This window comes from Macaca nemestrina, chromosome 2, assembly GCF_043159975.1.
Source record: "Macaca nemestrina isolate mMacNem1 chromosome 2, mMacNem.hap1, whole genome shotgun sequence".
NCBI classification, from domain to species: Eukaryota; Metazoa; Chordata; class Mammalia; order Primates; family Cercopithecidae; genus Macaca; species Macaca nemestrina.
In genome coordinates this window covers 30835149-30851277 of record NC_092126.1, presented here as the reverse complement: position 1 = coordinate 30851277, position 16129 = coordinate 30835149, and the positions used below count along the sequence as shown (strand labels likewise).

The 16129-nt window shown below is 37.8% G+C and overlaps 1 protein-coding gene and 1 long non-coding RNA gene across 3 annotated transcripts in view; one reads left to right on the top strand and one right to left on the bottom strand.

Moving 5' to 3' along the window:
* The window catches only part of LOC139361862 (uncharacterized), a 30227-nt gene extending 14948 nt beyond the window's left edge, over positions 1–15279 (top strand). The window contains exons 2-4 of one of the 2 annotated variants that reach the window (XR_011619654.1): positions 8652–8693; positions 9473–9639; positions 15117–15279. This is a non-coding gene — a long non-coding RNA (uncharacterized lncRNA). The remainder of the gene's footprint in view (positions 1–8651; positions 8694–9472; positions 9640–15116) is intronic. The other variant, XR_011619655.1, reaches the window with a different exon arrangement.
* Positions 1–16129, bottom strand: part of LOC105465802 (TBC1 domain family member 5) — a 570286-nt gene that overhangs the window by 70340 nt on the left and 483817 nt on the right. The window contains exons 19-20 of the mRNA XM_011714415.3: positions 15099–15361; positions 10615–10680 (exon numbers count right to left, since the gene is read on the bottom strand). Coding sequence (XP_011712717.1) covers positions 10615–10680; positions 15099–15361 — 329 coding nt within the window. The remainder of the gene's footprint in view (positions 1–10614; positions 10681–15098; positions 15362–16129) is intronic.

Genomic DNA, 16129 nt, shown 5'->3' with positions numbered 1-16129 from the left:
CCAACCTTCTCTACATACATATTTCCCTAGTTTGCCTATTCCCCCCCCAAAAAAATCAGAAAATTAGAATACACTTCAGCAATGTGAATTTGCAAAATGTTTGTCCATGTGTATATCTGGACCTTTACATATATTATTTCATTTAATCCTAATGGCATTGTGAGATGGTTATGTATGAGAAAATTGAGGCTTGGATGCTTTAATTCACTTGCTCAAGAACACAGTTATGAATACCACTAGAAACATCATAAGTTAAACCCAGATTTGTCCAAACTTAAAAGCCTATGCTGGCTGGGTGTGGTGGTGGCTCACGCCTGTAATCCCAACACTCTGAGAGGCCAAGGTGGGTGGATCACCTGAGGTCAGGAGTTCAAGACCAGCTTGGCTGACCTGGTGAAACCCTGTCTCTACAAAAAATATATAAATTAGCTGGGCGTGGTGGTGCGTGCCTGTAGACCCAGCTACTGAGCAGAATCAGGAGAATCGCTTGAACCCTGCAGTCCCAGCTACTTGGGAAGAAACAGGAAAACCCTGGAGGCAGAGGTTGCAGTGAGCTGAGATCGCACCACTGCATTCCAGCCTGGGTAACAACAGAGCAAGACTCTGTCTCAAAAAAACAAAAAACAAAAAACAAAAAACAAAAAACAAAAAACAAAAGAAAGACTATGCCAATATATATAATTAAATTTAAATTTCTGAATCCTGAAGAATGACTCCAATGAATTATTATTTCAAAATGACACACAATTTTGGAAATAAGCCTTTCTACCCAATTTCTAGGATACATATATTTTATGAATGGCTTTTCCTAGGAACAGAAAATATCTGATGGTCAAGCTTCTTGTATTCAATCACTAGCATTCCTGCTTATATTATAATGGACAAATTTCACTACGGGCACGAAGTGTGGTCATTATCAGTTTCACCTGCTGGGAAAAAAGCTAGCACAGTACCTGCATATTGTGGGGCTACAATAAATGTTTGCTGATGTCCAATCTGGAATATCTGAAAATAATTATATACACCAGTGCTGCTCAACAGAAATATAATGTGAGCCACACATGTAATTTTTATGTTAGTATTCACACTTAAAAAGTAAAGATAAAATTAATTTTAATAATCTATTATCAGCCTGACATGAAGACAAAATAAAAAATTATTGACAAATTTTACATTTATTTTTTTCATACTAAGTCTTGAAAATGCAGTGCATATTTTATACTCACAGCATACATTTCAAGAGCTCAGTGGCTACATGTGGCTAGGGGATACCATATTAGACAGCAAGGGTATAAACTAATGAACAGTCATATTTTTTGTGACATGAAGGTTATTACATTTTGTGACTACTGTAACAAAATAAGGCAATGATGTGTCTGGGAGAAATCTTTAGAATACCTGCTTTAATAAGTTAGCTTATCAATTCTTAAAGGTATGAGAATAATTAAACATCCGGAAAGAATTTGAAAGCACTTGTTCCCTTGAGGGGCAACAACACCCAGAGGTTTCTTTTGCAGCTATTATCCTGCTTAGTAAACTTCCTTTACAGTGGTAATAATAAGATCAGCTCTTATCAAAACTTATCTGCGAACTATAAAATTTCAAATTGGTGCTAGTATTAATAAGGAACCTGGTCTACATCTCACATTAAAAACATATGTTTCTCCTCAATTATAAAAATTAGCTTACTAACATATTTTTGTGCCCTCTGGGAACATAAGCATCAGACCCTTAAGAAAATGGAGTCACCAGAAAATGTTCCCAAAGGGATGATGGAGAGCACAGTCTACTGTCCATGCTTGCAGGTTCTACACCTGGAGATTTAACCAATGGATCAAAAATATCAAAAAATAAAACATAAAAAATAACAGGCCAGATGTGGTGGCTCACACCTGTAATCTCAGCACTTTGGGAGGCCGAGGCAGGCAGATCATTTGAGGTCAGGAGTTAGAGACCAGCCTGGCCAACATGGTGAAACCCCATCTCTATTAAAAATACAGGTTGGTTGCAGTGGCTCACATCTGTAATCCCAGCAGTTTGGGAGGCCGAGGCGGGTGGATCACAAGGTCAGGAGATTGAGACCATCCTGGCTAACATGGTGAAACCCCATATCTACCAAAAATACAAAAAATTAGCCGGGCGTGGTGACGGGCGCCTGTGGTCCTAGCTTCTCGGGAGGCTGAGGAAGGAGAATGGCGTGAACCCGGGAGGAGGAGCTTGCAGTCAGCCAAGATCGCATCACTGCACTCCAGCCTGAGCAACAGAGTGAAACTCCACCTCAAAAAAAAAAAAAAAAAAAAAAAAAATTAGCAGGCTGAGGCACGAGAATCACTTGAATCTGGGAGGTGGAGGTTGCAGTGAGCCAGGAGGGCAACACTGCACTCCAGTCTGGGTGACAGAGCGAGACTCAGTCTCAAAACAAAAACAAAAAACCAACCAACCAAACCACAGAACACAAATAGTACAAATAAAAATACAGTATAACAGGCTGGGTGAAGTGCCTCCCATCTGTAATTCCAGCACTCTGGGAGGCCGAGGCAGGAGGAATGCCTGAGCCCAGGAGTTTGAGACCAACCTGGGCAACATAGTGAGAACCAAACTGTGAGACAGAGTGGTGGTGTATGCCTGTAGTCCACTCATTTCTACAATAAAAATGAAAAATCAGCCAGGTGTGATGGCACACACCTGTGGTCCCACCTACTCAGGAAGCTGAAGAGGGACAATCACTTGAGCCCAGGAGGTAGAGGCTGCAGTGAGCCATGATTGCACCACTGCACTCCAGTCTGGGCAACAGAGTGGGACCCTGTCTCAACAACAACAGCAGCAAACTCAGTATAACATAGCATTTACACTGTATTCGCTATTATAAGTAATCTAGAGATGAAGGATAGAAGAAAATGTGCATAGGTTATATGAAAACACTATACCATTTTATAAAAGAGACTTGAGTATATGTGGATTTTGGTATCCACAGGGGTCCTGGAACCAATCCCCCACAGATACTGAGGGACAACTGTATTTCCTCTAGAGATACATACGAAAAGCCCAGGTACCTGGAGTAGTCTTGCCTCAAGATAAAAGGATGCACTATCAGACTTCTCTGCCTTTTTCATATCTAGTATGCACAGAATCTGATCACATTTGTATGGCACACTGGGGTAGATGGATGAGGGCTCATCCAGGCTTCCCCTAGACAGCTCCTGAGCTGAGGGGTCAGTATTCTCAGCAAGCTTGTAACCCGTAAGCTACACAGTGGTTCCAAAGCTCTCTACATACTTTTTTTTGTTTGTTTTTGACAAAGAGAGGCACAGCACTTAACATTTTTGTTGCACTAAAATTTAAAGCCTATTCTTAGAGGCACATTCTATAATATGCTGCTGTGGGGCCCTGCCCAATTCCCTCTTCAGGTCCAAGGCACTTATGTCCCCCAGCTGCTGGAAATGCTGGCTGTTGATGGCTCTCCTGAGTTCTTCTCTGGAAACTGCCCGCAGCTGAAGAGAGTTTCCTTGCCCAAGATCATGTCCCTTCCCTGGGAATTAACTCCAATCCAGTGACTGGTTTGGTTGACAAATAAAAGCCGGCCCCCTTGCCTCAAGGTGGACAACTCTAGAGGACTACCCCAGCCCCAGAGGGTTCCAGCAGCAACTGCGAAGCAGTTTAGCTCTCCCCCTGCCAATGTTGCTTCTTTCACTCCCCAAGTACTGATCTCAAGGATGCTGCCCAATAAATGTCTTAACTATGAATCTGTATTACAGTTTGGTTCTCAGGATTTCTGATCCATGACATTTATTTAACATTATTTTACATTGTAAGATGTTCTTAAATACATTAAATATAGGTTCATTCTTAAGCCACCTAGGGTGTGCATGTATTAATGCATGTATGTAGTCCTTCACTCACGATCAAACATCAGGGAACAAGCCCTATGCAGAGGGATCTCATGAAATGCCTAAAGAAAGCTCTGTCTAGCACTGGGGAGGGAAGGATGAATGTAACAGAAGCTCTTAAGAAACTCCCAAATAGCCATACAAGGAATACAGACTTGTATACACACTAACCTACAACCCTAGGCAGCAAAAGCGAACACGGAAGTACAAACAACAGCACTGTGTGTGCACAAAAGGCGGGGTGTCCAATCTTGTCTCAGACAATTAAGAGTGTGAACTAGATCTTAAAACTCAAAGAGGAAATGGTAGTGGTGGCTCAGGGAGGGTCCTTTCTAGTGGAGACCACAGTGTTTTCAAAGGAATTGTACTAGGAACATCTAGCTTAATCCCGGCCTGATTAAAACCTTTGGTGCTCCCTGCCATCAATATGTAACTGAAAATGCTATCAATATCAAAGTAAAAAGAACAGAGTGCTTTCTAAAAAATGTGATGATTATTTCAAGGTTTTCTGGGGGAGGATCAAATATCAATTTTTTTCTAAAGTTGAAGGTACCCCATTATACACCATGGAATTCTATACAACCATAAAAAACATCATCACGTTCTTTGTAGGAACATAGATGGAGCTGGAGGCCATTATCTTTAGCAAACTAACACAGGAACAGAAAACCAAATACCACATGTTCTCACTTATAAGGGAGCTAATTATGAGAACACGTGGACACAAAGAGGAGAACAACAGGCACTGGGGCTTACTTGAATGTGGAGGGTGGGAGGAGGGAGAAGATTAAAAAAAATAACTATAGGGTACTAGGCGTAGTACCTGGGTGATGAAATAATCTGTATAGCAAACCCCCGTGTCACATGTTTACCTGTGTAACAAGCCTGCACATGTACCACTGAACCTAAAATTCAAGTTGTTGTTGTTTTGTTTGTTTTTTAAGAACAAACCAAGTTGCTGGTACACTAAACATGAGCTTAGTTTCCCTCTTGGTCATCCAGTCCTGGGGAGTGGAGGATAGAGGGAAGATAAGGCCAGATCAAGGGTCTGACAGATGAAGAGCTCCTTATTCTTATGTTAAGGGGTCTGGCCTTTATTTCATTGGTGGTTGATGGCAGTTACTACAGATTTTAGGCCAGAAAATTGAGTGAGGATTATAAGGGCTTGGTTGAGTGAACCATCTGTTGCATTGGTTCAGGCAAGAGATTATGGGCTTAAACTGAGGCTGTGGTGGTAGATTTGAGAGATATTTACAGGGTAGAATTCCCCAAGCCAATATCTGGTGGGTCAACACAGCTAGGATTGAGTCTGAACTCGGTTGCTATCTAGTTGTACGGCCTTGAACAAGTCACTGACCCTCCACTGGCCACAGTTCTCATCTACCAGTGGCTGTGTGTCCTAAATGATAATGTAAAGGGTTTAGTGTGGTCTCTAGCATATGCTCTCCGTAGACATAAACCATGTCTAGCGGAAGGCATAGAGATGGTTTCCAAATCTAGAGCATATAGATTAATATGCAATACTCTGGATTGTGGAGTCACAGGTTCTCTCTTGATAGGATTATTCTCCTGTTGAAACCTCTCCTGGTAGGACACTGGCTGCACTTCTCAATGATTTCCCACAGATTTCAACTAACTGGCACTAGGTACAGAGCCATCATATATGTGTCACATAAGACTGCCTGGCAGAGCAACTGAAATCCAGGCCACAGTCTGCTTATTAAGTCATGTGCCCTGGTGTGAGCTACATCTATCTGCACAGAATAAGTTATCTTTTTTTTGTTAGTTGCACAAAGTTATGGATGAGACATAGCTGTGTATAGCTATCTTATTTCCTCCATTCATTCTCTTTCTCTCTCTGAAACACTCAATAAAAGTAGTGTGCCCTGTGTGCTCTATGTCAATGGAGGTAACTTGTCGAGAGCCTAAAATGACTGAATGAGCTTCATAGGCATCAGTGGAGATTCCTGACTGTAAAATGGCTGGGAGAGAAGGAAAGAGGAAGGAAAAATAATGCTTATTGAGCTCTTACTATGTCCCATGAATAATATTTTCATGGATTTTCTCTTACTAAATTTGATGCAAAATAAGAAAAGGGGGTGGGTATGTTACTAAACAGACAGGTAGAACCTCAGTACACCTGAGGTCAGCTGAGGAAGGTGGACACTGGACACCCAAAGGCAAAATGTTCAGGAGGCTAGGTCGTCTACGGGGGGTCTTGCTGGGAAGGTATAGCCTAGATGAGCAGAAAGGGAAAAGCCTGAAAACCCCTGTTCTGTGGCCACAGAAAGGGGATACCCTTGACTTTATATAGTGACCAAGACAATGAGGCATCTGGTCCCTATATAGTAATAGTTTGTTTCCTTGCAGACCTGAGTGATAGACAGCAAAAAGGCTAATGTCTACTAATTAAAGACATGCATCTTGCTGTCACAAGAGTGAACAGACACAGGTTGTACTTGAAGCCCCTGGAATAGACATTCTCTAGCCTGACCACAAAAGTCAAACACTGTTGGATTGGGTACCTGCATGCAAACATGTGTCTTTAGAATATCAGAAATAATAATTAAGAAAAGATAGATGTGTGGAATGAGCTCCTTAATTATTTGATTCTGAGAGTCAGAGAGGTATTTGAGGAAAGCACATAATGGTGCTATCATTACCACTACCTGAGCAGGTAGCACCCTAGAGCCCTCACTATGCAACAGGTGCTGTGATGATGTCCAGCAACAAACCTTGAAGCAGCTGCTCTTATTCTCTCTTTACAAGTAAGAGGTTAAGTAACTTCCCCAGGTCATCCAGCAAGGCAGCGATGGAGCCTGAATTCAAACTCGGGCTTGACTCCAGAGCCCATGCTAGACAAAACTGTACCACCCTCCCCCTCTCATAAGGGTTGTGCCATGTGGGATGATGTAAATGTGACCTAAAATTAGATTAAAGCAAAATGGAATGAGGCCTTTTGAAAGTAAAGGGCAAATTCTGATCTTGTTTTCAGTCCAAAAACAACTCATTTATTCAATGTCTTCTGGAATAGATGTTCCACAAAAATGCATTTTCTAGCTAACCGACACTTCCCAAAATTCATTTTACATCTATTTCTCTGTCTTAAAGTGATTATACTGAACATAATGGAAATACTTGTTGTGCTTCAGGTCTATCACGTCTCAGCAATAACCAGAGCAGCCAATCAATATAGTGCCATCTATAAGGACCATTTTTTGGTTTTTTGGTCTCTTCCCTCACTCTTGTGAGTGGAAGCTGTCTCTTTTTCTTGTCATTACTCTGTTCTACCCCGGTTGACTTGATACCCCTCTCCTTGTTCTACCAACTTGCTGCTTTTCATTTACACTGGGACATTTTTGTCAGTGCTTTCTTCTTGATGGGCCAGAGAGAAAGTCACCTCCAAACAAGTGAGCTCTTACCAAATTAATGTGACTCCCACATTATGCCTCAATTTAATATGTATTTTTTTCTCCTGGTAGAAATCATAAGAAACTTAACAATGGTTACCCTTGGGGAAATGGGCTGGCAGAAGGGTGGGAGGAGAAAATGGAGATTCCCCCCACCCCATTTTTCATGTGGTACCTTTAATTAATTGGAATCATCTAATATCATATATTTTAGTTTTACCTTAAGAATATCAACAGTGGTTACCTGGACAGGAACTTTCTTTTTTAACCTTTTTATATTTAAGACAATTTGATGTTATAGATATCTGTGTGTATGTATGTGCATATTTACATCCATAACACAAATGTATACATACAAATATATTTTTAAAGATGCCTATGGAAATTATTTTAAAAATCTGTATTTCTTTCCTAAAGGTACATTACATGTTAATACCTAAATCTAGTCATCCCTCAGTATCCATGGGAGATTGGTTTCAAGAGTGCTGTGGATACCAAAATCCAAGGATGCCATAGTCTCTTATATAAAATGGCAGTACTATTTTCATATAATGTACGCATATCCTCCCTTATACTTTAAGTCATCTCTGAATTATTTATAATACCTAATACAATGTAAATGCTATGTAAATGGTGGTTATACCATATTGTCTAGGGAATTATAAGAAAAATGTCTGGACATGTTCAGTGGAGACTCATTTTTTTTCTGAATATTTTTGACCTGTAGTTGGCTGAATCCAGAGATGTGAAACCCATGGATACAGAGGGCTGACTGTACTTCTGTTGTTACAAATTCGAGATTCTCTTTAAAAATAACATGTGTCGTGTATGTGTGTGTATAAATTTGTAAATATCTCTTGACAAAGGTTTCTGGGGTAAGTATGCAATTTCTAAAACTAATTTTGAAGAACCTCACTGAGTTAAGTCTTTGATAAACAAAGTTTGCTGTGGCTTTTTTTTTGGGTGTGTGATTGCAACCTACACTGCAAGATATAAAATGAAATTTTTGAATAATTCTTTAAAAATTACTTACTGATCTAAATTATAGAATCTCATTTTATATTCAGGCTTTTTCTTAAAAATAAAAAGCCCATGTAACTGCTGTGTTAAAAGTCAAAGATACAAACATAAAATTTCATTAAAAAGACTACCTATAATCAAGGAATCATCAAAAGTATTGATATTTACTTTATTTCTTGAAATTCACTTCACTGCTTTGAAAAAAGACACTTGGGAAAGTCTAACTAGTTTAATTCCTTGACACTGATTATATTAAGCATAGATAGAATATTTTTTTGCTGCTACCACTATTTTGGTTTACTTCTACTTCCCTTTGCTTCTTGGTGCTTTTCAGGGAATACATCGAGGAAGACGAAAAGTGACTTCCCCAAATTAGGTAGGTGTACTCTCATTGTCTATCATTGTCAAAATCATTACCACAGACTAAAAACTATTTATTTGTGATTCACATCTATTAAAGTTGCTGGAACTTTCCTTATCAGACTGATACAAATCTCTGCTATGGTATGGGAGGCAGAGGCGATTCTGAATAGGGTATCTAGTAAAAGAGCTGGTTCCCGACTATGTAGTCTTAACTGGGTCATCTAAAGCAAAGGTAATGCCCAAATGACCAGGTAAAGCTGTAGGGAAAGCCAAGGGACCAATGAAAACAGAGTTTGACACAGCAGCAGGCACTCCATAAATACTTGTTGAATAAATGAATGAGATAATTCTACTTATATAACACAAGGTATATGAACAAAACAATATAACCTCCCTCTTTGAAGTTCTAGTTAAACAGTTACATTAGTGCTGTGGCTCTGGTTTGTAGGAAAAAAACTGGATTTATCAATAATATAGAAGCAGAAGTCAAAATAAGCAAGCCAACCCTCAGCTTTTCTTCCCACAGGTATAAGTTGGGCTTCATATCCCATGTCTTGCAGAGAAGCCAAAGATCTACTCTGTAGCAATTAACATTGGGACAACAAAACACATGTTAAAAAGTTGCCTGTGGGGCTCAGAATTTAATTTTAGAAAATAAATTTAAGTCTTGTAAATTCTCTCCATATCAGACGATCACATTTATATTCATCTAAGTGCAAAGCTAAAGAGAAATCATGTAGACATTATCTGCCTTTCCTCTTGTCCATGCTATCATACTCCTTTATTATGTAGATCATTCAACAGACAGCAAGAATGAACAGCTCTTCATGGAATCCCTGAGTTAGAAAAGCCCTTGAAGTTCATCTGGTTCAATTACCAGAATACCTCCAGAAACTACGCCTGTGAGACACAGAATTATATATAGAAGTGAAAGCTTACTTCTCTGTTGCCACAACATGGTGGGTTTTTGTTTTTTAAGTTAACCCCATATATCAATCTCTTAATCACAACCCATTCTTTTCTGTTCTCCCCTCCAAAAATGGATAATATGAGGACATATCATTATTAAAGCAGTATTTTAATACTACTAGCATGACTATATGGATATTTTAAATTAAGAAAAACATGATATGGATTTTAATTAATACTGCTATCATTTTAGTCTGAATTTGAATAGAAGATTCTTAAAGTTACTCCAGGCTTCCATTTAACACGGAAATCCTCTCTACGGCATATTTCATCTAAAAGACTGCATAATAAAAGATTAATGCAGCCACTTTAAATATTTATATGCTTTAAAATTGCATAGGAGGTAGATGATCACTTTTTATATTTAAAAACTACATTTTTTTCTATATTTTGAACAAATGGATATGATATTTAAACATTCTTTTTTAAAAACCATTGCCAGTTACCATATATGAAGATTTGCTAAACTGTACTTTGTGTTAATAGAATTCATAATTCAAAGGCAATACTTAAAAGCATTTCAAAATCAGGTTGTAATTATTTCAGGTAAAATATAAGTATTTCTGGCTAATTATAGCACATAAGGTGTTCTAATTTCAGAACTAATTGGTCAAATATTGTCACAGATCACCAGTATGACAAAAAGAACACCTCAGTGTGAGCTGGCACACAAAGTATAGTATGTTATAATAACCACAAAATATAGGGTGAATCTTATTTTGCAAAGAGGCTTGTGCACACCTAATAGAAAACCCACATCACAGCCATATTCGGCATCACCAAGGTATGACATGAGAGGGAACTTTTGTTCTAAACAATAGTGCCACTCAGTGGCTGAACAATGGTAGTGAATTAAAAACAGTATGAATGGAGGGTAGGCAAAAAGAAAAATGGAGTTTTGGAGTAGGCAATGATAATACTGTAGGCAAAGAAAAAGAAACACTATGTTGTTATGGTAACTGTACCTTGGAGGTCAGTTAGAGTCTGGACAGGAACAGAAACCTGAGCATCGCTTCCTGTAACTACATCGCCTGGATTTCATAAGAAAAAATAATTAGATTTCATAAAAAGGAAATAATCAACTTCACTTTTCTACTGAATGTTCTAATACTTTAATCAAATTACTAAAAATACAGTACAAACCAAAATAATGCACAAGCTTAGAAAAATTAATATAAAGTATTTTTAAAGAAAATAATTTTTGAAAGCATGTTTCCTAGGAATGTTTTGTGTTTTTCTTAAAAAAAAAAAAAAACACAAACAAGTTTCAAAACTAGAGTATAGGAAACTTCAGCAGTCAAAAGATTTTGCTGAGCATATTTCATGATGCTACAAATATTAGTGTGATTTTATATTTTCTCTTTCATCCAAAATTGTTATATGTCATTTGTTTAAAAATAGGCATTCTTTTGAAATTGATTTCCTCCTATATCAGACAAAATTTATTTTTAACTAAACTTGAAACCAACTTCTTCAGTGATAAGATAAAGACCTAAATAAGTTCTAATTTCATATTAAGTAATGAAAAGATTTCTTAAGCTACCACATGTACTTATAAATGTCAACATGTAAAAATAAATCTGTGAACTGCATACCCTTAACTTGATATACTTATTATAGGCAAGATTTCATTTACAAATTGGACTTATAGTAAGTGCTTAAAATAATGACATGTTCAAATTCAAAAAGCAATTTAAAATATAGACAAAGGAAACAGGAAAAAAAAAAAAACAAACCAAGTGCATTTTAAGAACATAAGAAAGGAAAAGGAGCATAACAGGAAATCTCATGAAGAATCTGAGGTGCACTAACATTTGGAAGGAAGACTTTTTGGTTCTTTGATTTCCTTCCTGGATGACAAAGTTCAACACTAAGCGTAGTCACTGTTAACAGAATCATTCTCTGGATATATCACCATCTGAAGGCCTATGCTATTTTCAGACAAGCTAAAGAAAAAAGCATTTTAAAAAAGCATCATATTTTCTATGTATGATCATTTATGATTAATGGACTTGTTTCCCCTTGAGCTTTTATATAATATATACAGTAGTAAAAAAAAAATCAACTTTTGAGTTAAATGACATATCCTCAGTGTTCTGACCACTATGACTTACAGTATGGCCAGGTAATCTGGAAACTGCTAAGTTGTAATTATACCATCATCATCAATTAACAGTACACACATTTAGTCTCCTATAATTGAAATAAAATCTATAAATAGGAACATACCACAAACAAGTGATAAATAGCTTTTAGTGGGCCCTAGATTTTCATAGTATGTGAACTCTAAATTCACTGATAAATGGTGTGCCTACTTTCTGTATATTTGAAGGAGATTTTCAATTCTGTGCCTGCTACCTGTTTTACTCTGCTGCTTCTAGATCACTTATTAATGTATATTTAGAGACTGACCACTCATTTTAACATTAAATATCACCAAAAAAATTATAGGGAACATCTGGGTTGCTCCTTCACTATCCTACCCCAACACATAGACAAACTACACAACGTACTTCAAGCAACACATGTGAGTTTGGATTACAAACACAACTGTCCCCCTATATAAGCATATAAGCACAAGTAATTGAAAGTTAACTGATTATGAAAACCATAAAGTTTCATCTTTATAAACAACCATTTTTCAACATAACTTTCAAATTTTCCAGCAGAGTACACTAAAAAGACTATTACATTATCTTTCCTCAAAGGCATTAAGTAGATGACTCTGTTCTGAGATAGAAATCACTTCGCAACACAAGCCTCCTGAGAGGCTAAATATTGTGTTCACTGATCTATGGGACCAGGTGATATGCTTGCAGCTTTGTCAGTGTGACAGCACAGCAGGATACATGTGGGAAGTACCAGCATAAAGAACCAATGTTGGAGAAGTATTCTTCATTGTAGAGTTAATCAATACATGCTCTACCAAAACAACCATAGATTTTTAGAGGTGGGAGGCTCTCCAGGGATTAGCCCAGATCTCTTATTTCAGGGTGAGGAAACAACAGGGTCAGGGAGCTTCAGGGTGTTGCTTAGGGCTCATCAATGGATGAATAGAGAAGAGCAGCAAACTACACTATCTTCTACTTCTATAAACTGTTCTCTTTGCCTTTTGTTTTATCCAAACCTTTGTGCAGGAAGAGGCATTAGCAGGAACATTTGTAGTTAATCTGAAGGTAAACAAGTTTTTGTTTTTGGTAGACTGACATGAGAAGAACAAACCACAAGTACAAATATAGAAGGGCTGCCAAACAAGGCTACTTCCTTTCAGCACAGGGATCAGTTAAAATGCCCTAGTGATAATCATGTTCCAAATACTTTGCTTAAGTGCTCTGTTGTCTCCTTATAAATGGGGACTTGGTTTTCATCAATTGTTCCATCTCCATGCACTTCCTTTCTCACTTACTGTGATATTAATACTTGACATTTCCTTGGAGACACAACTTTATATTTCTAGTCATTTGGCTTAGTTCCTTAGAAAATTTAAGCTACAACATTAAGAGATTCTCTGACTCATTTGCCTGCCATCAGTTAGAATTACAACTGACTATGGCTTGTTATCAAAGCAATATTGAAATCGTATTTGTTTCGAACAATAAAACAGTACAATTAAGAAATATGTAAAATAACATTCATTTCCATTCTGGAAATGGGCATATCTCCTGGCATTAAAATACATTTACAACATGCTAATGATTTGGTGTCTTTTTTAAAAAAAATCATGTGTGACAGCTCTACGTTAAAAATAAAAGAATGTAATTTTCAATGAGATACTCGTTTTTTTTGAGACGCAGTCTGGCTCTGTTGCCAGGCTGGAGTGCAGCAGCGCGATCTCAGCTCACTGCAACCTCCGCCTCTCAGGTTCAAACGATTCTCCTGCCTCAGCCTCCTGAGTAGCTGGGACTACAGGTGTGCGCCACCATGCCCAGCTAATTTTTGTATTTTTAGTAGACATGGAGTTTCACCATGTTGGGCAGGATGGTTTCTATCTCTTGACCTTGTGATCTACTTCGGCCTCCCAAAGTGCTGGGATTACTTGCGTGAACCACCACGCCCGAGATATTCTTATGCATTGTAAATTGAAAATTCTCATAAAAATTTAAATACTAATTATACAAAATCTAGTATTTTACATAGGCAAATAAAAACTGAATAGAAGGATAACATGATGTAACCAATAGAAGAATACAGACATGCATGTGTGTGTGCATGAGTCTGCACACTCATTGAATAATACTCAACATTTATATCATTGGGGAAGAAAGTCCATTGAACATAAGTTTACCAATTTAAATGGCATTATGTAAAACTAGAAACTAACTTTGAATGTAATCTCCTTAAACAGAGTATATGGAACATAGTTTTAAAATCTTACTGACAATATTACTCATGTTATTGTCAACACTAATTATTGAGCACTGATATAACAGAGGGATCCCTTTAAGACATGAATGATACTTGAGTCAGGATGTTTGCTCTGACACTAAGTGGCCCTAGACTGCTTGTGAGGTCTTAGGATTGCTTTTTAAATATTTTTTGCCATCAAGTTACAACTTCTTGCTTCTAGAGTACAGTTAGCAGAGTCCTACTACTAAGAATAAATGTAGCTGTTTCCAATTTCTTATGAAAAGGGGGACCTAATACGTTATGACTCTTCAAAAATAGGTGAAAAATAAGAGTGCAAAGGATCAGAGTAAGAACCTGAAGTGCTCTCTTATGAATACAAAACATGAGGGAGGTGAAGCTCTGGAAAGGCCCTGAAACAGAAATGAGCTTACCTGAGTCCCAGCAGAAAATTTGCTACCAACAGCAGTGCCCTCGCTCATCCAGTGGGAGATAAGGACTGGATGATCTCCCAGGTTTCCTCTGCTCTAACGTTCTGTAGTTCTAACTTTTAGTTTATGGACTCATACACTTATTTTGGCTGGTTGAAGTTTTCTTTAGTTTCTCTCTCCCCACTGCTTAAGATTCCAGTTTGTATTCCTTAGAAGTGAAGCAGCTGGGTGAGAGACTACAAGCCTAGTGGCCCACTTCCTCAAAACAACTGCAACACACCAATGAATGCTGTAACTAGTGAAGCCCCATGGTACTGGAACTTCTCATTTTGGATTCTCTTCTAGTGAGAAGCATTACTATGCAAAGTTAGCAGAGAACACAGTCAACTGGTCTCAATTTCTGTGTTGTGTTAATTCATGCCATCATACTACATGGGCACCTACAGGACAAAGTTGCAAGTATACTAGGATATAAATGTTAAAAAAAAAATTACCTCATAAAATATTCTTAAGACTAACTCTAACATTTCAACTTTAAAAGAATCAAATATAACATATTAAAAAAGTAAGTTTTGCATTAATTTCTATTCTAGGAGGTTGGTTCTTCACAGGCAGGTGAAGAAATCCCAGGCTACATAGTGAATGTTTTCTTTGGATTTACTAATTTTTCCTACCTTTGTTCAATTGTACAGGCATGCTTTCTGATTTCATCAGCCTCTGCTGCTGCTGTTGCTGTTGCTGTTGCAAGTGATGCCTTGGGGTCTCTGCTGAGGTCCTGGTAGGAATCACAACGGAGGAGGAGCTACTGCTGTTGCCTCCAGGTACAGGGCCACCTGCACTGCCTGGAGCCATTGCTGGGGAAATCAACTTTCTTCCAAAATTAATCAGGCTATTAGACACCTTATTTATATTCAGGGGAGCACCTTTGGCATTGGTCCTGTTAAAGAAAGAAATGGAGAGGCATTATTTACACTTAGAGGATGATTCTATTTCACATAATTAATTGGTATAAAAGCACACCTTGTCTGCTTTGAAAAAGGTCATTTACTAGACCAGCTATATAAAGTGAGAAGTGAAAATTTAAAGTTACTACAGAATAATAAAATAATGAGATTCTTAAAAACACCGCTTATGGAAAACAGTCTTATTTACTTTTCATTCATTCATTCAACAAATAGAGCCAACAGTGCTGGGTTATGAGAATATAATTGCCCAAAATAGACACTGTTCCCTTCCTGGAGCTTCTAGTCTAGTACATAAGAATATATTAATCAAATAATCACATAAATAAATATATGCTTAAAACCTGTGATTGGACTATAAAGGAGAGGCTAGGCAAGTCCTGAGGTCCTCACAGAAGGGGGCATCTATGAAACGAAGCTAAGAGTACGTTTCTCACCAGCCCTGGCACATGGGTACTAGGCCAAATTTAATATGATTTTGAAAATAAATGTGTCTGACAGTCATGAAGTAAATTCCTAAAAGTTATGTCAAGTGCCCAGTTCTCTGCAATTGCAATCTATCCTTATTCTCTACCCCAGCGCTCCATATCCTCCTTCTCCACTTACCTGGTTTATTTTCCTCAATAGTACTTTTCATCATCTGACATACTATATATTTCATGTATTTATTTGGTTATCATTTGCTCACCTCTTCCAATCCCCATTCAAATACAAGTTTCATGAGGGCAAGAATTTTTGTCTCT